Genomic DNA, 27,212 nt, shown 5'->3' with positions numbered 1-27,212 from the left:
CCTGCCTCCACCTCACCTCATCACCTTTCTTCCACCCCCGCTGCTCCCTCAGTAACATCCCAGGTGACTGAAGCAATTTGCAGCCATTTGAAGAAGCTCCATGTGTCACTCAGCCTGCGAGGGTGGGGAGTTAGGGGAATTACAGATGCTTCAAAATGGTCCACCCCTCCTCCTGAAGTCATTTGGAATTCAGGAATCAGACTCTGCCCAAGATTTCCTCAGATCCCTGCTTGGGGCCCTCCCAGGCTGAAATCCCACTCCCAAATGCCCCCTTTCGTTGATTCTAAGTATCTGGGAGGGTGCTGCCACCCAGCGGCTGCCCGGGCACATGGCGGCTCTCTGGAACAGCCTGGTGCTGCTGGACAGCTCCCCAATTCAAGAGGAGAATCTAAGATCCTCCGTTCCTCTTGGTAGCACCTTGACCAAGAATCTAGTAATTGGATCCCAGTCTCCCTCCTCCGCAGCCCTAAGTCTACACTCCCTCTTGGGATCTCCAGCTCCCTTCCCTGTCTTTCCATGTGCCCCCGGCCCCCAACCCCTCACAACGTCTCATCCAACTTCTTTTCTCCGTGCCAGCCCCTTATCATTATAGGTTCTCATTCTGACTTAAAGCCCTGGGAACACACCTCTCACCTCCCTCTCCCAGAGCTGCACCAGCCCACAAGTGGAATGAAGGAGGGGCTAGAGATAGAATTCTTGTCCCCCACACCCCCCTCCTCATCATCTGACACCATCAGACCTCAACGGCCTTCGTGCTAAGAGCCCCTAATGAGAATCAGCAAATTAACAACTTCCCTTTGATTGCTCCTACTCTGTTAATTGGATAGGGAGGGCCCCCCAAGGCCTCTTAGAGAGGAGAAGGGAGGAAGAGAAGGAGAGAGATGAGAGCTACAGGAGAAGACCCCCCCCCCCCCCACCAGACCTGGTCTCTGTGGCTCAGAATTTAGCTCCAAACCTGAGTACAGCTTCCCTTCCATCCCTTCCTCTCCTGTCCACCTCCTCCCAACCCCACAACTTCCCACCTCTCCCCATTCTCTTCTCTTTCCCTGTTTCTTGACTTCTGTCCAAATTCCCTTGACCTCTGGCTATTTCTCCTTCCTTCTCTGCTCCTTCTTTAGAGGTTTGGCAAGGAGACGCTGCGAACCTGCCGCTGCCCCACACCCCCAAGGCAAGGCCAGTGTTTCCAGGATGGGGTTTCCGTGGCCAAGGCTCTGCGTTTGTTTACATGTGTACATGTGTGTACGTGTCACCTGTAGGTGGGGAGCCAGGATACGAGCAGGTGAATACTTGTAAGCTTATGAGTTCCTGCTCTGTGGGCCAGGCCTCTGGGGTGTGTGGGTGTCTGTGGGGGGTGCATGTAGCTGTGAGTGGCGTAATGTGACTCTGGTCTGTATATGTGTCTATGTCTCCACACGGGCAAGTGCTTGAATCAGTCAAGTGTGACTCGGAGCTTGCGTGTGTGTGTGTGTGTGTGTGTGTGTGTGTGTGTACGCGCGCGCGCGCGCACGCGCTTGTGTGCCACCAGAGGAAGCAGCAGCAAGAGGCAGGAGCATCGATCCGAAGGAGACAGCGCGGGGAGGGGGACGCTGGGGGCAGACACCTTCCCTCCAGTGCGCGCGCGCGCACTCATACACACACACACACACACACACACACACCACAGTCAGACACAAGCCACAGGGCCTCGCAAGCAGGGAGACGGCTCCGGGACCCGAGGGAGGCAGCGCCGCCGAGCGCGGCCAGGAGGAGGGGGCGAGGCAACGGGGGGAACCCTCGATCCCGCTCCGCGGTCCGGGGTCCCCGCGCACACACCGGCCCAGAGACACCCTCGCAGACACTCGTAGGCGCGCACGCGCACCCTCTCCCCTCCCCCGCCGCCTCCCCTCCCGCCGCCTCCCGGCCGGACGATGGATCCCTGCAGATCCCGGGGCTGAGAGCACCGCGCACCGCGCCGAGCCTAGGCGGACCGAGCCGAGGCGAGCGAGGGAGCGCGCGCGGCGGGCGGGCAGACGGAGCCGAGCCGAGCCGGGCCGGGCGGGCCGCTCCCTGCAGGGCTCTGCGCGGCGTGCCGCGGCGGCCGCCGGCTCCCGCTCCGGGCCATGAGCCCCTCCGCGGCTCGGCGCTGAGCCCGCGTCCGGCCCCGCGCCCCAGGACCCGCCGCCGGCTGCCGGGTTCCCGAAGCCCCCTCAGGTGGGTCTCCGATTCCCCCGCCTTTGGCTGCGGGACTCCCCAGCGCCCGGAAGCCGGGACTTTCCTCCCCTGTCGCTTTCCCCAGCTTCTGGGGCGCCTCAGTGGCTGGGGAGGGGGGCGGGGGCCGAGCAGGGCATCTGGCTGCGTCGAGAAGCTAGACTGGGGTGGGGGGGGGTTGCGTCCGGGGCGGGGACAGCTCGCTGTCATAGGGAACCGCGCCCCCCCCATTTCTGTGCAGCCACCTCGGGCTGCCCTCTACCCCCCACCCCCCACCCCAAACATGCACACATACAGCCTGCGCCGTTCTGAGAACTGGAGACGCCTGCAGGTGTGGATACAGGCTGGGCCCCTCTCTGCCTCCCTGGGGGTTTCTGACCCAGGTTTAGCTCGTGGGGTCGGGGTCGGGGGTGAAAACCCAGTCCTGGGGACACTCTTGACCAGGAACTCCTGAGGCCGGGTTCAGCCCATTTGGGGGAGTTTCCATCTCCTGGATGGGGTGGACATTCCTGTCCCAGAGTGACCCCGCATCTGGAGGGAACTCCTGTGCCTGCCTGTGAAAATATGGGGACTTCCCTCTCGTCTTCGGATGACCACATCTGGGGTCTCCCCTGGCCCAGGAGGCTTCCCTGGGAGGGCATTCTTTTGGCCTAAACTGACCCCCACGTCCCTGCATTGGCAGGAACCTTCTTCTGGTAGGGTGTCCACGGGGCAGCCACCTTTGGGCTTGCCCACCAGAGAAGTCTTCAGGGCAGCCACCTTTGGGCTTGCCCACCAGAGAAGTCTTCTGCCCCCAGAGGCAGTGACCTCTGGAGGTGGGGACTCCGGATGGACCCAGTTGGAGGGACGCCATGTGTACTCTCAACCCAGGGCAGTGACTGACTCCCCTCCCTTCTGCCCCCAGATCCCCTCGGCCAGGATGGAACTGAAGGCTGAGGAGGAGGAGGTGGGTGGCCTCCAGCCGGTGAGCATCCAGGCCTTCGCCAGCAGCTCCACCCTGCACGGCCTGGCCCACATCTTCTCCTACGAGCGGCTGTCTCTGAAGCGGGCGCTCTGGGCCCTCTGCTTCCTGGGTTCCCTGGCTGTACTGCTGTGTGTGTGCACCGAGCGTGTGCAGTACTACTTCCACTACCACCACGTCACCAAGCTCGACGAGGTGGCTGCCTCCCAGCTCACCTTCCCTGCCGTCACGCTGTGCAACCTCAACGAGTTCCGCTTTAGCCAAGTCTCCAAGAATGACCTGTACCATGCCGGGGAGCTGCTGGCCCTGCTCAACAACAGGTGGGGGGCTCCCACCCATCCCCACTCCCAGACACCCCATCAGGGTGCTTCCTCTCTAGCCCACCATACAGCCTAGACAGCCCTGCCCTCCAGCCTCCCAAACCTGCCACTCACAGCAAAGGAATTGGGGTACTGCCAAGCACCCAGTTAAGGGCACCCAATCTCTGATCCCAGTGTGGTTCAAAACAGCTCCGCCCTTATCCAGCCTGAGCTGTGTGACATGGTCATACTCTCTGGAATGACCTCTGCCCACCCTTTTGCTACTATGTCTCAATTTTCTCCTCTCTTGGGAAATCTGGGCATACTGTCTTTAAAGGGTAGAAACCATGCTATGAAAGCCATAGTTCCTGCCTTGAGGTCTCTGCCCAACCACCTTTAACCCTGTGCTCAGATGCCCGACCCCTGGGCAGCCAGTGCAGATCCTCTGTCTTCTCAGACCCCAGGGGGCCGATCCTCTAGACACGCCCAGCTCTTCTTTTGGGCCTCTGCCCAGGGCTGGATGCTGCCCTCCCCCCAGAGTTGGCCATGGGACACTGGAGGCAGAATGGAGGCAGGAACTGAAGATCCTGCCAATCCATGCACTGCTCACCCCTGGGCTCCAGGTATGAGATACCAGACACGCAGATGGCAGATGAGAAGCAGCTGGAGATACTGCAGGACAAGGCCAACTTTCGCAGCTTCAAGCCCAAGCCCTTCAACATGCGCGAGTTCTACGACCGCGCAGGGCACGACATCCGAGACATGCTGCTTTCCTGCCACTTCCGGGGGGAGGTCTGCAGCGCCGAGGACTTCAAGGTGGTGAGTGAGTCCCCTGGCTGGCGGGGGCGTGAGTCAGCTGGACCCCTGAGGAGGAGGAGACTAGGAGCCAGAGGGCCTCTGGGGTGGGTGTTGTATGTTCCTAGGGTTCACTTCTGGCAGAAGGGGGACTTTGTTTAGTTCAGGGGGGGCATTTGCTGTTAGTGAGAGCCTCAGCCTTATGTCTGTGATGGCAGGAGAGAGAGCCTGCAGTGCATAGATGTGTGTGTGTGTGTATGCGCACACACACACACGCAGCCTAGCAGAGCCCCCCACCCCATCAAGCTTACCTTCTGGGTCACAGGTGTCAGAGCTGGAGGTGGCAGTGGGTAAGCTGCAGCCTTGTTACTCAAAATGAGGTCCAAGGACCACTACCTCTGAGCTTGAACAAAAGGTAGGACTTTGCCACCCCATTTCTCAGACCTACTGAGTCAGAATCTGCAGTTTAACAAAATCCTCAGGTGGTTTGAGTTAAAGTCTGAGCTGCAGAATGAAACATGGGAAGTAAGGGAAGCTTTCTTTTAAAAAATTGGACAGGTAATTCTCTCTGTGCCACCCTTGCCCCTGGCCACCACACACACACACACACACACACACACACACACACACAGAGTGTCTGGTTGGGTTCCCCCCTTGCCAGCCCATAGTCAGGGTCTGAGGAAGGAGAGATGATTTGGGGCTCATAGCATGGCTGAACTGGAGATTCCCTTTGCTTCTTGAAGTAGAGATGCCCCACAAATACTCATACCCCCGCCCACCGCCACAGATGGGGCTGCCTCAAAGCCAGCACCCCTATGGAGACGGGTAGGGGAACTGACTGGCATCTCATGTGCCAGGTGATTGTGAGTAAGTCATACAGGTTGCTGGAGGGTTAAAACCAGGCAGAGTATGGAAAGTGACCAGAGGAACTGGAGCCTTGTGTGAATAAGAGTACCAAATGTGAGGATGAAGCCTGGAACTCTTCCGAACACTCTCTAGGCTCTCCTTCAATCCCCTGGATGAATAGCCATATTTATCTCTATTGAACGAGTGCATAAGCTGAGACAGAGAGGTGGAATGAGTCACCCAGCTCACGGAGCTGGTTAGTGAGACTTAGGATTAGAACCCGTGCCTCATTCAGTCCTAATGCAGTGTGCTCTTTGCAGTAACATTGCTGACCCTGGAATCACCATGTTTACTTCCAATTCTGGCCATTGCTCTTGAAAGCCCAGTCTCCTTAGGACTCCTTTTCTCTCTCTGTGTATGTGTGTTAGCCACTCAGTCGTGTCTGACTCTTTGCGACCCCACGGACTGTAGCCCCGCCAGGCTCTTCTGTCCATGGGATTTCCCAGGCAAGAATTCTGGGGTGGGTTGCCAGTGCCTTCTCCAGTTTTCTCTCAATACCTGCCCCTAGTTCTCCACTCTCAGATCCTCCCCTTTTCTCCCTGCCCATTTTCTCCCATACTTGCTTGCTTCCTTCCTAGCGTTAGGGGAGCATGAACTGCATTTGTGTAGAAAGGTTAGAACCATGGTCATGCTTGTTTTTTCCTCTGAAGTTGTATACAAGACTCCCCTCTTGTAAGCCTTGCCCTGAGACCAGTTTCATGGGCCTTTGTCAATCCTGCTGGACAAAGTTTACATGACCACAGTCCTTGCTGAGCCAAGCTCATAGGGAGCCTAGTGTGATGCAAGAACCAGTTCCTTCCCACTTTTTCTTCCTCAAAGCAGGTGAGTGCTCGATTCCCCAGAGCCCAAGACCAAAGGGCTCCCAGACTTGCCAACTGTATTTCCAAGGGTAGTGGAACTGTAGATGAAGGTGGAAATGAGAGCCAGAGCCCTCCTCCTTTGCAGCATATCCAACACAAGCAAAAGGGACCATCAAGAGAGACAGAGGGATGACCCTGGGGGATGGGATGGGGAGGGACGTGGGAGGGGGTTCTGGATGGGGAACACATATGTACCCGTGGCTGATTCATGTTGATGTATGGCAAAAAACCACTACAATATTGTAAAGTAATTAGCCTCTAATTAAAATAAATTAATTTAAAAAAAAAAGAGGGAACTTCTGTAGTGGTCCAGTGGTTAGGACTCCACACTTCCACTGGTGGGGGGGTGCAGGTTCGGTCCCTGGTTGGGGAACTAAGATACCACATGCCACACAGCCAAAAAAAATAAAAAAAATTAAAAAAAAAAGAGAAAACCCATTAGATCGAATGGTTTGTAGTGTTTGGATAAGGACAGGGATTCGTTGGCTCGACCTGGGAAGGTGCTAAGGAAAAAGTGGGGTTACAATTAGGTCATAGAAAGTATACAGTTGAGGCTTCATTTGTCCTTTATGTCCAGGAAGATTCCAAGTGGTGATGCTAAGATATATTTTTTTCATGGAAATTGAGATACTGAAATGTGATTGGTCCATGTTGTCTGAGGGGACAGCCCTACACAATCAGATGGAGATATGATTGGTCCACAGAGTTCCAGAGCAATGAAAGTTCTTCCTCTTCCTGGGGAGAGATACCTGGCTAGAATCCCATAGCCCCAACACTGGCACTTCTTGGTCCTGGGTTGTGAGGGAAGATTAGGTTTTTGCTGTTTCTAAGCCCATGTGAAAGACCTGACCCTGAATCTAGCTGTATCCAAACTTCTCAGACCTTCCTTCTACCCTCTCAGGTTGACCTCTGCAGTCCCTTTCTACTCTGCCCAAAGGGAAGTCCCTACACATGGGAATCTGGTTGTGAGTCCACGTTTGACATCTAGTGGAGAAGGGTGCTGGCATTCTCCTCCAGCTCTCTGGCCCTAAGGGGCACAAACACTCAAACCTGATACCCCACCTTCTTCCTTCTTAATTAACATCTGCCTCTCCATCCTTGCTGGTCTCTGCTAGGCCAAGACGCATGTATCCAGCCCCTGGACAGATGAAGCACTGACAGAAAACATCTGTCTGTCAGATCAGAGCTTAGGGAGACCATCCTGGCATCTTTTGCTGCCTTGAGAATAGAGGTTCTTAACCAGGCATCCAAGGCCAGCTCAACGTGTTTGCAAAATAGAGCATGTGTGGACACATCTGAACTCTTTCGCAGGTTCCAAGGGCAACCTTCATCCAACAACAGGACCCTTGATTCTGGAGGATGGTGCAGGGGGCATAGGAAGGGCATCCTCTGGTCCACCAGCTCCCCGGTGGGGTCTGCCATCACAAGCGTTTTCCCCAGATCTGCTTCTGAATCCTGCTCAACCTCAGGGGATGACCTGGTGATCGAAGAAGTGGCGTGGCCAGGTCTATCCCCCAGTGGTGGCAGAGTCAGCTCAGGAGAGTGAGGGGAACCTGGGCTAAATCTGGGAGAGGCTGGTTTGGAAACCTTTGGGGACTGAAAAGGCAGAGGCCCATGGGGAAGAGCTCCCCAGAGCAGCCCGGTTGGGTTGACCTCAATAGCTTTCTCCTGAGCTACCAAAAACCGACCCACAGGCCCCCTCTTCCCTGGCCTCCTCTTCTCCTTCTTGATGGGGTGTTGGTTGCCAGGGCAACAGGGTCTGAGACTCCGCTCACCCACCCCACTTTGAGGCCAGCCAGGCCAAGGCAGGGCAGGGGTTCCACGGAGGGGCTGGGGGCGCAGCTGTCTGCTGGGGTCTGGGAGGGGGCCAGGGGGGAGCGAAAACAGTCGCAGCTGGTGTCGGCCTCCAGCTGCATCTTATCTGTCCCTGGCAGTGGGAGCGCCGATGAGGCTGGAATGCTGAACAGTTCCAAGGGGAGGGGGCTGGCAGATGGTGGCCTAGCGTGCCCTATGCCACCCCCCTTCTCCAGCTGAGACCCAGAGCCTTTGCCTGGGGGAGAGAGAAGTGGGAATTCATCTCTGAACCCTGCAAGAGATGGAAGGGGAGGGCAGAGAATGGAAATCCCGGGGTGGGTGTGCAGGGGGGATAGTCTTCTGTCAGGAGGGGGTGGAATTGGAGACAAGGGATGGGGGACAAGAATCCCTGGGGGACCCTGGAGTGGCGGCAGAAGCCTCTCAGAGGAGAGGTAGAGTGAGGAGGTGGACAAATAAATCCCCCCAAGGCTCTGGACCTGGACAGGGAGCTTCTGGAGCACCTAGGGGAGGTGAGATGCTGATATGACAGGGGCGATCCTGGGCCCCAGAGCGTGGTGGCAGAGGTCATCTTAAAGCGAGCAAAGTCAGGCGTGGTCGGTCCCAGGGAGAGCCAGGACTAGCAATGAGAGCTTCCTTATCTCCAGGGCTGGCTCTGCCAGTTCACTGACACCCCTCACTCCACACGACCCCACAGCAGCTCAGACCTTGGGTCCCTGGGGAGGGCCTGACTTCACTCCCTGGGTCGGTTCCCTCCAGCTGGGCAGGGAGTGGAGGGTCTGCTGGTGGGGGGCTGCTCAGACTGCTACTCTCAGGGAGAGAAAGGAGGGTCATTGGGCTACGGTGTCCAGAAGCCTGGTGGTCTTTGTCTGTTGAGGGAAGTGGGGGCAGATGGGGGAGCATGCAGGGATTTCGGAGGGACAGGAGGAGCTGGCGGGCGGGGGTTAGCTTTGGGGAAGGGGCACCCCTCCCTCGGGCGTTCTTGGGTGCCTCCTTCAGCCTTACCCTTCCCATCTCTCCCTCCCGCTCTCAGAAGTGTCTGAGGTTGGAGGGGAGGCGACTGAATAGAGCCTATTGCAAAAATCCAGGGGACCCTGCATTGGGGTCTCTCTCATCACACACACACACATATAACCCTTGGGTGACTCAGTTTCCTCTCTCACCTCCTCCCTCTCCTCCTCCCCCATCCCTTGCTGTTTCTGACTCCGCCCCTCTCCCAGACTGCTGTCAGCTAAGAGGTTACTCTAAGTTAATTGATCTCTGGCTGTTGGCTAAAGTAATAGGGAGTTGATGTAAGTAAGTGCCTCTTGGGGCAGAGCCGGACATGGAGGGGTGTGGAGGAGCCGCTTTCAAGCCTTGGACTTTCTTCTGCCCCAGCAAGCGGAGAGCTACCTCCAAGGCAGGGCCGCCTTGGCACCTAATGTGCGTCCAGGAAGCAAAGGGGAGGCCCGCTGAGAGGTGCGCATGTCTCTGCTGGCAAACTCTGGAGGTGGCTCGGAGCATTCTTCAACTTCGTGGAAGGCAATCTGAATTCCTGGGGATGGTGAGGGAGACTGGATGGTAGGCACAAGGGCTGGAGTTGGGAGAGTCAAGCTTTGCTGAATTCCTTCCTGTGACCCTCTGAGCCCCTTAGAGGTGCCAAGCCCCGTGCTGGGCACCAGGGGGCAGAGGTGAGCAGGCAGCCGGTGTCCCTGCCCTCAGGGAGCTTAGAGCCGCGTGCCGCCTCCCCAGGAGGCACGGAGGGCAGGGGGGTGCTAAGGGAAGCCTAAGGGTTTCAGAGCAGAGAATCACGTGCCAGGCATGAGAGGCCCCTCATCATCTGGGTGGGGTCCTTCCAATCTCCCCAGCCCAGCTCAGCTATTCCGAAACTCCAGTTCTACGGAAAGTATGATGTCTCCCCACCCCAGCCTCCTCCCGCTGATGACCAGTCTAGTTCTCTCCCTCAAGGGTCCTTGTCTTTGGTCAGGCTCCGGAGGCAGGAGCTGTCCCTCACTGTCCGTCTGAAGTGGCTCCAGGGGTCTGTGCCCTCCGGCTGAGACCCTTAGGGTCAGAACTCTGGCGAGGGGTTCTGGGAGGCAAAGCAGGGAAGAAGACAGCTCGAAGAAGGATGCTTGGTTTGGGTGGAGGGTGCAGCTGGGCACTGGCGCTCCTGGGATCTCTTTTGGGCATAGTTTCATCTGGCTTCGTTTCTCAATTTCCTGTGAGCCAAGGGGGCTCTGAATGGATTTTTAAATTTGCCAGGGGGCAGCTTCTCCTTCAGCTTCTGGGACTCGCTGGCTAGCCCCTGCTGGCCCACGGGTGGAATGAATGTGCAGTACGTTTCCCAGATATATGCATCAGACATCTTCTTTGTGGAAAATTTTGAAATGAACATGAAACTGCAGTGTAGTTTCAGTCACCTTGAGGGGAGGTTCCCTTAAGAAACTCTAAGGACAGAGACACTCACCCCAGGCTCTCCAACGCCACTCCTGAAGGAGAGGGAGGGCAAGCTGTGTCTTTTCTGAGCTCCTGTGATTTCTTGGAAAGATAACCCTTTCCCGCTCCTCTCGTCTGTCCCCTCCATGTGGCCAACAGTCCTCGAAGCCTGGGAGGCTGGGCTGTGCGGCTGAGTATTGAGTGTCTCTGGTATGTTGGCTCTTTTGTGCCTGGTTGGGAACATTCCTGGGGAGAGAAAATGCTGCAGTGGCCTTGACCCTGGACAGCAGCCAGCTCAGGCTTCCTCACCACACACCGCACATGTGCCCGAGGTGTACGAGAACCCATGTGCGCCTCTCTATGTATGTCTGAGAGTGCGAGTGTGTGGATGTGGATTAGGGTGTGATATGGGCAGGGATGGATGTGCATGGGGACACACGCGGCTCACCTCATGTGGCCGCAGGAGAGAGCGCGTGTGCCCGTGAACCTCGGCCCCATGCAGAGCACATACCAGCAAAATTAATCCTTTCATTCGCACTTTGCAGTTTACAATTTCCGTTTAAATCCTGTGATCCTTATAATTCTGGGAGGCAGGAAGATGTTAATATCTTCATTTGAAAGATGAGGAAACTGAGGTCCAGAAATGTTACATGACCTGCATGAGGCCACAGAGCCAGTAAATGCCAGAGCATAAGCTTGACTTCAGGTCTTCTATGCCTGATTCTTTGTGGGTGACCACAGGAGTGGGGATGTGTGTAGTGGAAGAGGGTGCCCAGCTCCCCATCTGTAAAGAGACGGGGTGAGACAGGAAGAAGAAAGAAAAGGATGTGAAAGGGAAGATCCCCAGCCTGAGGGTGACTGCACTGTCTTGTGACTCCTGCTTCTTCGTTGCACCATTTGACCAAGTCCCAACCTTAGAGGGGGCTTCCCAGGGCCCTAGTGGTAAAGAATCTGCCTGCCAATGCAGGGCACATGGGTTTGATCCCTGGGTCAGGAAGATCCCCTGGAGGAGGGCATGGCGACCCACTCCAGTATTCTTGCCTGGAGAATCCCATGGACAGAGGAGCCTGACAGGCTACAGTCCATGGAGTTGCAGAGTCCGACACCGCTGAAGCAATTTAGCATAGCATACACAGCTCAGCCTTAGAGGGACCCACTACTGGCTTCCTCAGCCACTCTCTACCAGAGGAAGTCACATGACAGGCAGGCTCAGAATCACATTGTGTTCATGATCAACATCCTTATATGGGCCTGCAGTGCTGCCCTGGCAACCCCACTGTGTTTTCCTGGTCACCTTGCTCTCCCCGTGATGTCTGTAAATTTCTCCATGCTTCTCAAAGCACCACCCTTCCTAGCCTTGCTCTCACTCTCAGTAGATGACCTCGCCTCCTGCTTCGCAGGGAAGACAGAAGCCTCAGACAAGATCTCTCTGCTTCTCTGGGTTCCTGCCCCAGGAGGGGAACATCCATCTTATCTAAGCTGAAATCTCAACCTATTCTTACCATCTGATCTCCTTCGACTTTTGTGGGAATTTTACCTTGAAGATCCTGCCTCTCCCTCCTTTATAGTCAGTCTCTCCCTCTCCAGTGGAACCTCCCCGTTGATAGTGAAGCATACTTGAGGTTCTTCCGTCTTAAATGTATAGCTATAATGACAGCTAATATTTATTGAGCACTTACTATGTACCAGGCTTTAGGTTAAAATAAAAACAAAACAAAACAAAAGATCTCTCAACTCTACTCCCCACCCCCCAGCTCCCACAGTCTCTCTCTGCTTTCTTTCACAGACAATATCCTTAAAATTGATGAATAGATCCCACTATCTCCATTTTCTCATCTTGATCTCACTCTCTGATCCACTCAGGCTGCTTTCTTCCCCTATCCTCAGCACTCCACCAAAATGGTTCTCGCTGAGGCCACTAGTGACCTTCATGTGTCCAAAATGCACAACCATTTTTTTATCCTTGATGTCTCAAGAATCATTCAAAATGGTTTACCACCACCTTTATTTTTTTTAAAGCAGGTTTGCTTTATTTACTTACTGTTACTATTTTTGGCTGTCTTGGGGCTTCATTGTGGCATATAGACTCTTCATGGAGGTCTGCTGGCTTCCTCTAGTTGCAGTCCATGGGGGTTTCTCTCTAGTTGTGGCAAGCAGGCTTAGTATTTCCCCAAAAGTGAAAGTGAAAGTCACTTAGTTGGGGCCGACTCTTTGTGAGTACAGTCCATAGAATTCTCCAGGCCAGAATACTGGAGTGGGTAGCTTTTCCCTTCTCCAGGGGATCTTCCCAACCCAGGAATTGAACCAGGGTCTCCTGTATTGCAGCTAGATTCTTTACCAACTGAGCTATCAGGGAAGCCCAGTATTTCCCCAACCAGGGATCAAACCCTCATCCCCTGCATTGGAAGGCAGATTCTTAACAATGAACCACCAGGGGAGTCCCCCACAACCTCTCTTTCACATGACTCTATTGCCTGATAACTGTATTCTCTTGATTCCCCTGCTTTGTCTCAGTACTCCTGCGTCTTTGCCAGTTCATTCTCTTCCACTTGGCCATTAAATGTTGGCACTACCCAAGTCTCAATCCGAAGCTTTCCTCTTCTAAATCGTGATTTAATGGTACAGCTTGATGAATTTTTCATTCGTATATTTTTACACTGGTGTATTTATGTAATATTTTATATATTACATCAGTGTGTACTTATATTGATATAAAATTGTAAAACATGTCTAGAGTCCCAGAAAGTTCCTTCAGACCCTTTCCTAGTCAATCCTACCCCACAAGAGTTAACCACTGTTCTGGCTCCTGTCAGTAGAGGTAAGGTTCACCAGTTCTTTTTTTTTTAATTAGAGGATAATTACTTTACAATACTGTGATGGTTTCCCCAGTTCTTGAACTTCCTAGACCATGTAACCTTAATGCAATACATACATGTTTGTGTTGTTCTTCTTTTGCTCATGACTATGTCTGGAAGATTCAGTCTCTGAATTAATATATAGTTCTTTTTCAATGCTGTGTAGTACCTCATTATGTAAATAGCATAAAATTTATCCATTCTACTCTTGCTAGACTTGTGAGTTGTTACTAGTTTTTGGCTATTATACATAAATTTACTGTCAACATGCTGTTCATGTCTTTAGGTTGCCATATGCACTCATTTCTCTTGGGTATGTGACTAGGAGGGCTTCCCTGGAGGCTCAGTCAGTAAAGAATCTGCTTGCAGTACAGGAGACTCGGGTTCGATCCCTGGGTTGAGAAGTTTCCCTGGAAAGGGACATGGCAACCCACTCCGGTCTTCTTGCCTGGGGAATCCCATGGACTGAGAAGCCTGGCGGGCTACACAGCCCATAGGGTTGCAGAGACACAACTGAAGTGACTGAGCATGCATGCACAGTGACTAGGAGCTGTGGTTAAATCAGAAGTTAAGATTCTGTTTAGCTTGAATGGATACGACCAAATCAGGCCATTTTTCTGTCTTTTCTAAAAAACTTTATATTCTATTCCTGAGCGGTCTCATCTTCACTCGTGACTTCAATTACCATGTACACACTGACAACTGCCAAATGTATGTCTCAGCCCAGCTCTCTCCTCTTAGCATCAGCTCCAGTGGCCAATTTTTCACTTAACATCTCCACTTGGATCTCCCCAAGGCTCCAAGAACCCAGCATATGCAAAGCCAAATTCATCATCTTAGCTCCCAAACTTGTCCTGTACTTGTGTTGCTGATCTAGTGAGCCATTCACCCACTTATGCAAACTAGAAACCATCCCAGGCACTCCATCTCCCTCTCCTCCCTAACCAGGTCTCCTAGAGATGCCTCCTGAACATCTCCACTGCATCCCCGTGTTCGAGGCCACCCCATGGCTCCATGTCTCACCTAGACTGCTCCAATGATTTCCTAACAGAACTTGTAGAACCCCTCAGGCTCTTCCAGAGTGGTCTCTTTAAAACACTGCTCTGATTGCTTGAAATCCTTCCATGGGGAAATGGGACCAGAATCCTTACCCTGCCTTCAAGGCCCTGAGGAGTCCGGTCCTGTCTGCTCTCTGGCTACATCCTCCTCCTCTCAGCTTTCTCCTCTCGGGACTTTGCAGTGACTCTGTGCTCTGGAATTTCACCCCCACCCCCACCAACACATACATAGCAGACCTTTACCTAATTACTCCTCCTTATTCTGTAAGTATTTACCTGGCTGTGTTGGGTCTTAGTTGCGGCATTTGGGACCTTTCATGTGGCGTGTGGATTCTCTAGTTGTGGCATGCAGACTCAGTAGTTGAGGCGCGTAGGCATAGTTGCTCTGTGGCATGTGAGATCTTAGTTCCCCAACCAGAGATCAAGCCCCTGTCTCCTGCATTACAAGGTGGATTCTTAACCACTGGACCACTAGGGAAGTCATCCTCCTTAATCTTTTGATTTCAGTCCAAACATCACTTTCATAGAGAAATCTTCCTCAATTTCTAGTCTGGGTCAGATTCCCCTGTCATTCACTTCCATGGAACCATATTATTTTTTTCATAGCACCTATCATAGTTTGCAATGAAGTATTTATTTTTGCAATTAAAAAAAAAACTGTCTCCCCTACTAGATGATAAGCTCCATAAGGGCCCAGTCCTTTATCTTGTTCCCATAGTGCTCAGCACATGAACACTCAAGAAAGAGTTGATGAGTAAATGCAAAAATGGAGAAGGAAGGGATTTAGTGAGGAATGACCTACTTACAGTGTCAAGCCCACTGCTTGCTCTCCATGAGACTTGAATGGGTCATTGTGCCTCAGTTTCCCCATTTATCAAATGGGGAGAAATTACTCAAACTTGCTTATTTTGCTGCATTATATATATGAACCCCCTGAGGCATCAACTGAAAAGCAGGAAATATTTCCATAGATGTGAGGGGTGGGTGGAGTTCAGAAAGAGATGTAGAGAAAGTCAGAGAGCCCTGGGTGGCCACGCTTGGCTTGAGAGAGGTCCTGGGAAGGCAGTCATATGGGGAGGAGTTTTGTCTTTGGATGGAGGGTGCAGAATTGAGTGTTGTTCCCAGAGTGTGTGCTGCTTGGGCACTTCTCCTGGGGCCCCCTGTGTATGCTGGCGGGGGAGTCTGTGTGTTCGGCTTAATCCTTTCCTCATCTCCCTGTTACTGTGACAAATGTGGATTATCTACCTACTGGAACAAGATGAGGAGGAGAGAATGTTAGAGGATGGAGGAGGGAGGAAGAGCAGTTGGTGTGTGTGTGTGTGTGTGTGTGTGTGTTCCTTGTCCACAAGAGGGCTGAGTGCAGGTGCAGGTGTGGGTCTTTGTGTCTGAGTGGGGGAAGAAGTGTCCAGCCACAGCAGATGTTCTGCTATCAGAAGCTGCTTCCCCTGCTCTCTGGGGAGGCCCAGCGCAGGGAACTTCCCTGCCTCAGTTTCTTCCCTCTGGAAGTCCAATCTACTTCCTCTTCCAGGGAGGCTGCAGGAGGGGAATGATGCCCTCTAGTGGGCCTGGGGCGCAAGGGCACCTGCAGCTTCCCCCGCCCAAGCCTCAATTTAGGCTGGCCCACCCCCACCCCGTCTGGAACTCACCTCTGAAAAAAACGGCATCCTGGGCACGCACAAAGGACTCCAAGAGCTGAGGTCTGGTAAGCGGGAAGAAAACGCACATGGGACAGGAAACAGAAAAAGAACCCATAAATTCATTCGGGAGAAGCCTGAGCACGACAGCTAAATGCGGGAGGTCTCGCCTCATCTCTACAGTGACTTAGCTCTGCTTGGCCTGGGTGTTCCTGGTCTTTTCTTTCCTGTTTCTCCACGTGGCCCCTGGGTCCTGCTCTTTCATTCTCACGGCCCCTTTCCTTAAGGAGCTACTGATGACTGTGCATGCCCGAAGGGACTTGAACTTCCCTTCAGTTCTGTTCTGAGTAGGTACTCACTATGCCCTGGAATCAGGGGAGGCTTCTCGGAGGAGGTAGCATGTGAGTAGGGTCTTGAAAAATGAGTAGAAAGTTTCCAGAGAGTCCAGGGAAGGCATGATACTGTGGATGAGCCTAGTGTGTCTGTGGAATGAAAGAGGACATGGTGGCTGGACGCTGGTTGCCGGTCTGGGTAGGGTGGGGAGGTGAGGCTGGAGGATAAATTGCCAAGGTCTTGTAGGTTTCGGGGTGTGGGGTAGGGGTTCAGGGGTGGGGGGTTGAATTTTACCAGGAGGCCCTGGGGAGTGAGAGAAGGTCTTAAAGCAGAAGAATGGTCAGAATTACATAGCGTGGACTAAAGGTGGGGAGAAACTGCAGGGAGGCGGGGAGTGAGGGAGACCAGCTGGGAGGCATTTGTTTAGGGGAAAGGGGAGGTGGCCAGTCTGAGGGCAGTGGCTTAAGGAGAGGGACCAGATCTCCAAGGCTGCTCTTCTTCTGGGGCCTCTGTGTCCCTGGCAGCAAAGTTGAGGCCACAGGTCCCACATCGGTCAGTTCTGCTGGAAGCTAGCACCCTGCCTCCCATCCTTGACACTCTAGGGTCTCTACATACAGCTAGAGGAGGACAGATATATGGGAGCAGAGAGGGGCAAGGAGGAAAAGGAGGGGAAGGAGCCTGGGGCTGTGGGATGGTTACGGACTAGAAAGGCCCAAGTAGACTTGCCTGACCCCCACTGTCCCTCCTCTGGCCCTGCGGAGGAAGGGTTAATTCATTTCCCCTCCCTCCCCCTCTCCTCCCCTCAGGTCACCTTCTAGGCCCTGGAGACTTGGCTGGTGGCTCAAGTTCCTCAACCAGTGGCCCTGAGTAATCAGAGCACTTTGAGGGGCCAGGGGCCTGGGAGTGGGGACTAATGAGTTGAGAGCAAGAGGAGCATCAGAGATGTGAGGCTGAGGATTTGGGGGTACCCCAGGCTGGTTCCCAGCACTCTCTACCTGACCCAAGACCCTGTGTCAGTGTCACAGAAGGGAAGTCCTGAAACTGCTCTCCTGGACTGTTGGGGGTGAGCAAGCTGGGAGGGGGAGTGGTGATCTGCCAGGAAGCTTTTCAGCTTCAAGAGACAGGGTCCCTCCCCCCAGTGCCGGGAAATAGCCATAAATGAGTCTGTGGTCAGTGAGAGACCTCTGCTAATGGAACCTGGGCTGCCCCCCAAGCCACAGCAGGGAGTGCAGCTCAATGTGTGTGTTGGGGGGGATGCTGACTGAAGCAGAGCAGGGGTCAGGGGAGGGAGGGGAGGATCCATGGTGTCAAGGATGGCTAGAAGGGACTGGAAGCGGAGGGAGTGATTAGGGGTTCAGGGAGTAACCGATGGTAAACTGTGGTCAGCTCAGTGGTGAGAAGGGAGCTGAGAGGGGGAAAATTAGAGGGGACCTGGGGTGTACGAGTGTATGGGGAGAAGTGGGGGATAAATTAGTTAATTGGGGAGATTATAAATCAGGGGGAGCTTAATTAGAGGTACCGACTGAGTATGGGGGCTCACATAACTCAGAGGAAAGGCCAGATCAGGTGAGGCTGAGGGTGACAAGGCTGAGGGATGTCTGGAGGGTGAGAGGGAGCCTGAGGGGATGTGTGTGTCTTGGGGGAGGGGCAGAGACTGTTGCTGGCTGAAGTCATGGCAGGGAGAGCAGAGCGAGGACTCTGCTAGGTCTCATCTCACCTGGAGAGGTGGGTACCAGGAGCCCCAGGGCTTCTCCAGGGTTTCCACTCTGTCCTTGACCCTGTCAGTCCTGCTGGAGCTGGCGACCGGAAAGGGGCTCCAGCCCTGCTCCCCTCCATCAGCCTCCCTTTCCCACTGCCATCAATTATTCATGGGCTCAGACACCCGCCCTCCCTGGCAGGGCAGGCTGGTCCTTCTCTCCACGCCCCGCCCCACCTCAGCCACGCTGCCACAGAGGCCCTGGCGAGACGGGGGACGGCCAGCCGGGCGGCAGAGACCAGGTCAGGGGACTGGAGGACCCTGCCTAGGGCCACAGCCCTGTCCCCACTCTCTCACCAACCTCCCGGGGCCAGGAAGCCCCTGGAGAAGATGCCCATCCAGATCTTCTGCTCCGTGTCATTCTCCTCTGGAGAGGAGGCCCCTGGGCCCTTGGGAGATGTATGGGGTCCCCGTCAGCGCCAACAGCGGGACAGCTCAGGCTCAGAAGAGGCGGAAGAAGAGAAGGAAAAGGAGGCAGAGAGGAAGGAGGCCAGAGCGGGGGACTCACCGATGGACCTGGTGGCCTTCGCCAACCGCTGTACCCTCCACGGCGCCAACCACATCTTCGTGGAGGGGGGTCCTGGGCCGCGGCAGGCCCTGTGGGCAGTGGCCTTTGTCCTGGCACTGGGCGCCTTCCTGTGCCAGGTAGGGGATCGAGTTGCCTATTACCTCAGCTACCCACATGTGACTCTGCTAGACGAAGTGGCCACCACGGAGCTGGCCTTCCCGGCGGTCACCCTCTGCAACACCAATGCCGTGAGGCTGTCCCAGCTCAGCTACCCCGACCTGCTGTACCTGGCCCCCATGCTGGGGCTGGACGAAAGCGACGACCCGGGGGTGCCGCTCGCACCCCCAGGGCCCGAGGCCTTCTCGGGGGAGCCCTTTAACCTGCACCGCTTCTACAATCGCTCCTGTCACCGGCTGGAAGACATGCTGCTCTACTGCTCCTACTGCGGGGGGCCCTGTGGCCCTCACAACTTCTCGGTGGTGAGTGGAGCCTACAGTGTCTGCCAGGTTCGCGCTGACTGTGAGCGTGGCGACCATGCTGGTGACCGTCCTGCCCCTCCTCCCGGGCCACCCACCTTCTGTGAGATGCCTCAGAGAGCCCTCACCCGGGAGCCCCAGGGTCTGCAGCTGGGCTCTATTTCCAGGGCTGTGCCAGGACTGCCCTCCCTGTTAGAATCCTGAACACACAGCTGGTAACTAGTTGCTGCCCCAAAGCCTCCAGCATGTCCAGCCCTTTCCCAAACCTCCCTGTGGTCCAGCCGGGATCACAGGACCTGACTCTCACTGAGGTCAGCCTTCGATCGGGTGGCTGGTGCCTATGTTTGGCCTTAACGATTTTGACTGCCACCCCCGGACTGGAGCTGGGACCAGTTCCCAGCTGGGACTGGAGCTGGGACTGGAGCTGCACCTCTGGAGGTGCAGGAGAAGGGTGTGGAAGGGAGGCAGAGGGGTAGAGGTACCCCCTCCACCCCAGCACCCCCCTGTCAGCAGCATCCTCACGTGGTCTTCCTGTGCTCCTCCTACCACGTGTGCATGTGTGTGTGCGCGCATGCCTGTATGTATGCGTGTGTGTGTGCACGTGTGTCTGAGGGTGAATAACAGGTCTCCTCCAAATCCTCCCCTTTCCCCTTCCAGTTCAAAGTGGCCAGGGGCCCGATTCCCAGGGGAAGCCTAGGAGTGTCTAGGGCCTTCCCTGGTGAGGGGCCAAGTGACACCCCATCTTCTTCCCCAGCTCAGCTTCCAGTTTCATCTGGCCTGACAGGTGCCCTCCTGTCCCCTACAAGTGCCGGATGCCAGGCCTCTCCTCCCCATACACCCATCTCTCAGCCCCCCACCTCTTCCCTAGTGCGGGGGTCGGTGGGTGCCGTCGTGTCGGTGCATCGTGGACTGAATAGACAGACAGGGACCTGGAGGTTTCGGGCTCTGGACCTCAGACAGGCAGGGAGTTAGAGGAACGTGAGCCAAGGAAGGGGTCAACCTGGTTTCTGGGTGAGATCTAAGGGTAGAGGAGGCACTTCCCATGCAGAACCACCAGGTGGCAGCAGAGTCCACTGGTCCTCAGCACAGCCCTCGAAGCCAGCGCTAGGGTTGCAGCTCCCAGCCCATCTCAGCCACCAGGAGTTCCTCACATCCCTGGGGGGAGGGTACGTAGGGGTGTGTGTCCAGCCTGGACTCTGTGGCTCAATGCCACAAAGCCTGGTAGTGGGGCTGGGGGATTAGGAGTTCTCTCCCTCATCTCTGGACCTCACCCACAAAATGGGGGAGGGCTCTTGTTTTGTTTTGTTTTTTTCCAGAGGGGAGAGGAGGAGGCTGTTCTAGGAAGAGGGCAAAGACTCTACTGCCTAGCAACCCGCACCCCCTCACCACCCCAGTCCAGCCTGACACTGTCTCTCTTTCTCTGGGCTGTGTCTTGCACTCACCTTGTGACTTGCTTTGTGGGCTCTGTCACCATCTCACAGGAGTAAAAGCACGCTCGCCTCACGTGTGAGAACTTGGGGGCATTCTGGGAAGCTGTGGGGAAAGGGCTATAAAGAACTGGTTCGTTTTTCTCTCTGTGGCTGTGTAATCAGAGCTGCAGTAGGGGCTGCTCTGTGGCATGGAGTGGTGGTGGTGGTGGGGGGGTCCTGCCCCCAGGCCTGAGATCTCTTCTGCAGCCCTCACTATTCTGCACCAGCATTAGCGAATATGCCAGGTCCTGGATAATTCTGGTGATAAGGGGACAATGATGGACATGAGGGGCTAATGGCAGAGGAAAGGAGCATGCTTAGCGTGGTCTCAGGCAGAGCAGGGCTTCAAATTCCTGGGGTGAAATCTAGAAGAGAAGATTTGTCTCAGAAGGCCCTGGGCCTGGGGAGAAGGCCCCAGGAGGGACCAGAGGTGTGGCAGGGATGAGGTCAGATGATGGAGCTATATATGCAGGGGCCCTGCAGGAAAACGGTCACCCCTTGGATGGTTTAGTTGAAAAGACTAACAAAGGGACTGTTTACAGAGCTGCAGGAGAGTAAAGAAAAACAATGAGGGGGCCTGAGGCACCAGAAATAGTGGGAAATTGTCAGAGTCAAGCTAAAGGAACACAAAGAGGCAACAGTGCTAGGCAGGGAGCCCCCTCCCCCTCCCCGGCAGGATTTGTAGTCCAGAAGGGTCTAAGCCACCTTCAGAACCCTCGCAGATAAATGGCCTGGTCTTTCCCTCCTGTCCTGGTAGACTACAGTCCATGGGGTGGCAAAGAGTCAGACACGACTGAGCATGCGTCATGCAGCAGCTCCCTCCTCCCATCCTCTGATCCCTCACTGATACCTCTCATAGGTAGAACCCAACCTGAAGCCAGTCTGGATGGCAAAGGTTCACAGGCAGTGCACCCTGTGGGGATCGGCCTTCCAGGGCACTCAGCTAGCCAGAGAAGGATGGAGGGGGTGGGAAGGAGGACAGATGGGGAATGGGCTGCTCAGGAGGGGTCATTCCTGAAGGGCTGAGACTCCACCAGCTGGAGGGTCCGGAGACAGTCCCTGGTGGGCAGAGGGTATCGGCAGGACTCTCAGGCTCTCCACTCTGCCCCTGCCAGGTCTTCACGCGGTATGGAAAGTGCTACACGTTCAACTCTGGCCGAGATGGGCGCCCGCGGCTGAAGACCATGAAGGGTGGAACGGGCAACGGGCTGGAGATCATGCTGGACATTCAGCAGGACGAGTACCTGCCCGTGTGGGGGGAAACTGGTATGTCGCCTCTCTCAGGGGAGCCCCCTCCCTGTGGCTCCAGGCCTCAGCCTCTGGCAGGGGCTCTGAGGCAGGGCGTGGGCTCTCTTCCCTTCCTCCCAGCATCTCCAGCTCCCACTCTACCTGACGGCCACACTCACATTTCCCTGGCTCCCCTTTCCTGGCTCAGTTACTCTCCAAGGTAACCAGCCATCGCTTTCCACCCGTGGCCGCCACTCACTCTATAAATAACTCTGTCTCTTCTTGGGCTGCCTGCCGTCTGTCTGGTCTCAGGGGCCTTGGGACAGAGAGATATGGGGGAGAAGGGAGAAAAGGAGGGGGAGCAATGGAGAGCCTCTGAGACAGTGAGAAATAATCTGAAACAATGAGATACATAACGGAAGCCAAGTAAGAGAAGAAGTGTGTAGGATGCAGGGGTCACCAGGGCAGCATGGGGCTGGTGAATCCAGAAGGAGACTGGGGAAGGGCCAGGGCTCCTTGGACTGACTATCCTCCCCTAGTCTCATTGTGGTCGTCTCAAGAGAGGGAGGAGGCCCCCAGCTCTGCAGAAGGTTAGGGAGGAAGAAGAAGCCCTCCCAACACACACCCCTCTCATTCCCATAGATGAGACGTCCTTCGAAGCAGGCATCAAAGTGCAGATCCACAGTCAGGATGAACCTCCCTTCATCGACCAGCTGGGCTTTGGCGTAGCCCCAGGGTTCCAGACCTTTGTGGCCTGCCAAGAGCAGCGGGTGAGAGGGCCACAGGAAGCTAGTCCCAAGGGTGGGGCCTGGGGGCTCAAGATAGAGGTGGAGTGGTGGGCAATCAATAATGGGAAGGACAGGTGAGTTAGAGTCTGGGTAGCCATCTGACTGGTCAGGAGCATGAATGGTCTAATGAGTGGGATGCTCCATAAACTCTGAGACCCTCAGAGACTGCAGAGGGAGAGGGGGCAGGACTCCTGAGTTCTGCATCGTGTCAGAGGAGTCCATCAAGGTGACTCGGGGAGAAGTCCCCACACCCCCCAGCTCCCCGGCTCTCCCAGCAGCTCATCTACCTGCCCCCGCCCTGGGGCACCTGCAAAGCTGTTACCATGGACTTGGATTTCTTCGACTCCTACAGCATTACGGCCTGCCGCATCGACTGTGAGACACGCTACCTGGTGGAGAACTGTAACTGCCGCATGGTACACATGCCAGGTCAGGCCCCAGATTTCCAAACTCAGTCCCAGGCCCCCCAGCCCACAGCGCCCTGCACCAGCTCCCCGTGCACGTCAACCTCCTGCCAACATGCAAGCAAGACCAACTGGCTTCTCCTCACCCCAGTTCCAGCACCAGTCTATCCCGTATGGTTCTTGCCTCCCTGACCTCAGTTCCTGGCTGGACCCATAGGGATTGGTGAGAAGGGTCCAGGAGAGATGGACTATAGGGTGGGTCACCTCCAGTACAGACTGCTGCTGCTGCTGCTAAGTCACTTCAGTCATGTCCGATTCTGTGCGACTCCATAGTCAGCAGCCTGCCAGGCTCCTCCGTCCATGGGATTTTCCAGGCAAGAGTACTGGAGTGGGTTGCCATTGCCTTCTCTGCCAGTACAGACTAGGCACCGACTATTCCTACCCTCCCACCCTCTCCCAGCTTCCAGCATTTAGGCCTCTGCTACCACCAGTCACAAGACCCCTTTCACCTCCATCCTGTACCGCTGTCTTTTCTCCTCTCCAGGGGACGCCCCATACTGCACTCCAGAGCAGTACAAGGAGTGTGCAGATCCTGCTCTGGGTGAGTGCCCCTGGCCCAAGGAAGTCAGGGGAGGGAAGGAGGTGCTGCCGGCTGTCTGCATAGGGGTTTCAGAGCAAGCTCTCAGAAGCTTCTAATAACTCCTGGATCAGGCTTTGCGTGCACCCTCCTGTGCCCGACTCTGGCAAGGCTGGGCACAGCATCTCTAGAGGCCCTGTGAAAAATGAACAGGAGTCACCTGGGACGGGTGGCCCTCACCTGCTCTCATCAGCTACCTCAGCTGATTGACCCCGGAGGGCCCTGAGAGAAGGAGAGATGGGGATTAAGAAATATCCACGGGGAGCCGCTGGGCACAGGGCTGTAATGAAGGACAAGTCAGAAAAAGAGAAGGGGGCTCAGGCTTCCTTTGGGCAGAGCCAGGCTGTGGGTGTTGGGAAGGTGCTAGCAGAAGGGCACCACTCAACTGGCACCTCTCACCTGGCTGGCACAGACTTTCTGGTGGAGAAGGACCAGGAGTACTGTGTGTGTGAAATGCCCTGCAACCTGACCCGCTATGGCAAGGAGCTGTCCATGGTCAAGATCCCCAGCAAAGCATCAGCCAAATACTTGGCCAAGAAGTTCAACAAGTCTGAGCAGTACATAGGGTAAGGGCTCTGGCTGTGAAGGGTAAGGGACGGGCCCTGTTGGGGTCGGCAGACAGGAGGAAACTGAAAACATAGGGAAGGCCACCAAAGAGTCTCAGATGCGCATGGAGGGAAGATCAAGTCAGAACACGTTAAGGAGGCACCCCTTTCTCATTCCTCCTCTCTCTTCATCCTCATGGCTGTAACTGGGATCACCTCACAGTTGCCGGTGTGTGGAGCGACTTTTCAATTACCCCATCATATTTAATCCTCACAACACCTCTAAAAGGCAGGCAGGTAGCCACATCACATCTAGTTTTATAGACACGGAGACTGAGATTCGGTGAGGATAGCTTGCTGAGGTCACCCAGCTAGTAGGGGACAGAAATGCAACTTGAACCGAGGTCTCCTCTCCCACCCCCTCTGCAGGGAAAACATCCTGGTGCTGGACATTTTCTTTGAAGTCCTCAACTATGAGACCATCGAGCAGAAGAAGGCCTATGAGATTGCAGGGCTCCTGGGTGAGCTGCTGGTAGCACCTGTCCCCTTCCCATGACACGGGCATGGTGTGACACCCTACCACCTGAAGCGGGCTGCTCGCCTCTGTCCCACAAGGCCTCCTCCCCGGCCCCAGGGGCCTTCTCCTGTCCCAGTGAGCTCCGCCGCTCCCACTGTGTCCTGACTCCACTGACCTCCCTGTGGGCCCCCTGCAGGTGACATTGGAGGCCAAATGGGGCTGTTCATCGGGGCCAGCATCCTCACTGTGCTGGAACTCTTTGACTACGCCTATGAGGTGAGTGGGGGTGGGGTGCTGGGGCGGGGCCATGGGAGGGGCGGGGTTCCAGACTGCCCACCCACCCGCCGCCCCACTTCCGTCCCAGGTCATAAAACACAAGCTGTGCAGAAGAGGGAAGTGCCAGAAGGAGGCCAAAAGGAGCAGCGCGGACAAGGGCGTGGCCCTCAGCCTGGATGACGTCAAAAGACACGTGAGGGAGCGAGAGAGGCGCGCCCTCCAGCCCCATCCCTTCCCCGACCACCCCAGGCCCACCCCCCTTGCCACCTCTTCTCCTTTGCCTCCCCCACGCCTCGGGGGCACCTGTGGCCCTTCCGATAACCGGTCCCTGTCCTGTGCCCTTCCCCAGAACCCGTGCGAGAGCCTCCGGGGCCATCCTGCCGGGATGACGTATGCGGCCAACATCCTACCTCACCATCCGGCCCGAGGCACTTTTGAGGACTTTACCTGCTGAGCCCCGAAGGCCACTGTACCAAAGGCCTAGATGGGGAGGGCTAGGAGAGCAAAGGGGCCCCCAGCTGCCCCCCATATCTGCCCTGGGGACTCACTCCCCTCTCCCAAGGCATCCCCCCACTCCTGGGCGGTCCTTTCCTCTTGAATGTGGTGAGGAAGGAGTCTCGAACTACAGAGTCCTCTCCCCGCCTCCATCCCTTTCCTTTTCTTTCTTTCTGTTTTTTTTTTTTTTTTTTTTTTTAACAAAACTAATCTAAAACAGAAACTAAAAAGAGAGATTGGGGCAAGTGACCTCAGGCTGCCCCTCTCTGCTCCATGCTGCCTCCCACAGCTCCCAGCCTGAATTCTGTCTGTCCGGCTGTCTGTCATCTGAGTGTCCACCTACATTTTGCTGCCACCAGTCACCAAAGCCCCCTTCCAATGGGGGGCGGAGGGGATCCTCGGGGTCTGGAGTTTGGCCCCAAACCAGAGAATGTACCTTGAAGGGGAGGGCTACTAGGGGGGGGCTTCCCCAGCCTTAAGAGACCCTCTGAGCCCAGTGACCCCCCCCAACCCCAAGTCTCCAGGCAGGAACCCTAGTCGTGTCTGTTCTCCCCCCACCACCTAGTAACCTGTGAAGTCTCTAGGAAGGTGGGGGTGGAGGATCCCCTGAAGAAGTGGAGCTGGGACACGATGTGGCCCTGGTGCTGTAGGCCACATCCTGATACCTGCAAGTTCACCCCCCAACCCCAGAGCTGCTGGAGAGAAATGCCAAGAGGCAGCCCTCCTCTGCCATCCCATAAGAGATCCAGCTGGTTGCCTTCCAGCTCAGGGAGCCGGGCACTGGTGCCTAACCTCACTGGTCCCTCTCCCCCAGGCCCCTGCAGAGGGCCACATCCATAAATTTTCTTATGGAATTCTCCCAAGTCCTCTTCTGAAACATTTGCTTCTCTCAACAACTTCATCTGCATTTTCTATTTCTATACGATACAGACTCTATATTGCTATATCTCTGTATATACTTTCCCTGACTCTGTCTCTATTTCATCCCCTTGTGTCTCTAAAAACAACCCTCTCCACCCCTTCTACAAGTTCCCCTTCTGTGTTTCCACCCCTTCCCTGGTCTCTGAATGCCTTCGCCTGTATAAAGAGTTGGACTCTCCCCTGGTGTCTGTACTGTGTACACACATCCCTCTAAGAAGCACAAGGAGACGACACGCGCATTGTAACCTTCGCACTGTCTCGGTGGCGACATAAAGGAAGCTGTGAATTACAAGCTCTGCCTCTTTCTGGCCTCACCCTGTCCCCCCAGCCTGGGTTTCCTTCGCCTTCCCTGCAGCCTTAAAATTCCCTCCCCTGCTCCACCCACCCTACTGTCCTTTGCCTGGCTGACTGTGGCCTCCCCAGGGAAGGGGTTGCTACAGTGAGAGCCCCCACCCATGGGATGGAGATCTGCTCTGTGCACTAAGCCAAGGGTGGCAGAGACTGAGGGAGCTGTGAGCTGATGACTGTGCAGCGGAAGCAGCAGGGTGTGGACCCGCAGAGGCTGAGGTCTTCAGTCAGTGGCCTTTGCCTCCTTCTGGATGCCCAGGCCTCTTTGCTCACCTAATACCCAAGCCCACCCCTTATAGTTTCTGGTGAGGTACCGTTTGATAGTGGGACGAAAGAGACAGGCCTAGAGGGGACGTTGAAAGCTCTGGTATTCTGTTCCTCCTTTCCTCCCTTAATGAGAAACCAGCGAGGTAGAGGACCTGCCATCCCCCCTCCACCAGGCATTCCTCCCAGGCCAGAGCCCTGCCCCTTCCCAGGCCTTCTCTGCCCAGCTGCCTCTCGGCCTCCAACCCCAGAACAAGACCTGTGGCAGGTCATCTGTGCATTGGCCTGGAGCTGGAGAGGCCATAGGATCTTCGGCAACTCTTGGTTCCCAGGAGTTCCTTAGAGATCAGATCTCTCCAGAGGGAAGCAGGAGCAAGGCCAAAGGGTGTGCAGTGGATGGGAACAGCAGGCAGGGCTATGGGTGACGCATGCCTCTGGTCTAATAAACTGGGTTTTAACCATCTCC

At 55.4% G+C, this 27,212-nt stretch overlaps 2 protein-coding genes across 3 annotated transcripts in view; both read left to right on the top strand.

Annotated features, from left to right (window-relative positions):
• Window positions 1–27,212, top strand: part of LOC122682197 (tubulin alpha-1C chain-like) — a 1,110,822-nt gene that overhangs the window by 705,801 nt on the left and 377,809 nt on the right. The window lies entirely within an intron of this gene.
• ASIC1 (acid sensing ion channel subunit 1) lies at window positions 1,563–27,207 on the top strand. 2 transcript variants are annotated; one of them, XM_043884944.1, is made up of 12 exons: window positions 1,563–2,190; window positions 3,092–3,468; window positions 4,071–4,266; window positions 21,440–21,590; window positions 22,194–22,321; window positions 22,618–22,768; window positions 23,288–23,344; window positions 23,793–23,946; window positions 24,355–24,446; window positions 24,639–24,718; window positions 24,807–24,911; window positions 25,068–27,207. In XM_043884944.1, the coding sequence occupies exons 2-12, from the start codon at window positions 3,107–3,109 to the stop codon at window positions 25,170–25,172; spliced, it is 1,581 nt and encodes a 526-aa protein (XP_043740879.1). In that variant the 5' UTR covers window positions 1,563–2,190; window positions 3,092–3,106; the 3' UTR covers window positions 25,173–27,207. The 2 variants fall into 2 exon arrangements, with proteins under 2 accessions (XP_043740879.1, XP_043740889.1); XM_043884954.1 differs by lacking the exons at window positions 1,563–2,190; window positions 3,092–3,468; window positions 4,071–4,266 and adding an exon at window positions 18,106–18,858.

Source organism: Cervus elaphus, chromosome 3 (genome assembly GCF_910594005.1).
Source record: "Cervus elaphus chromosome 3, mCerEla1.1, whole genome shotgun sequence".
Taxonomy (NCBI): domain Eukaryota; kingdom Metazoa; phylum Chordata; class Mammalia; order Artiodactyla; family Cervidae; genus Cervus; species Cervus elaphus.
This window is presented reverse-complemented; position numbering and strand designations above follow the sequence as displayed.

Coding starts and splice junctions, on each gene's coding strand:
- ASIC1 (XM_043884954.1), top strand. CDS start 18,202: ATGCCCATCCAGATCTTCTGCTCCGTGTCATTCTCCTCTGGAGAGGAG. Junction 18,859..21,439: donor GCCCTCACAACTTCTCGGTG/GTGAGTGGAGCC, acceptor TGCCCCTGCCAG/GTCTTCACGCGGTATGGAAA. Junction 24,447..24,638: donor TGAGATTGCAGGGCTCCTGG/GTGAGCTGCTGG, acceptor GGCCCCCTGCAG/GTGACATTGGAGGCCAAATG.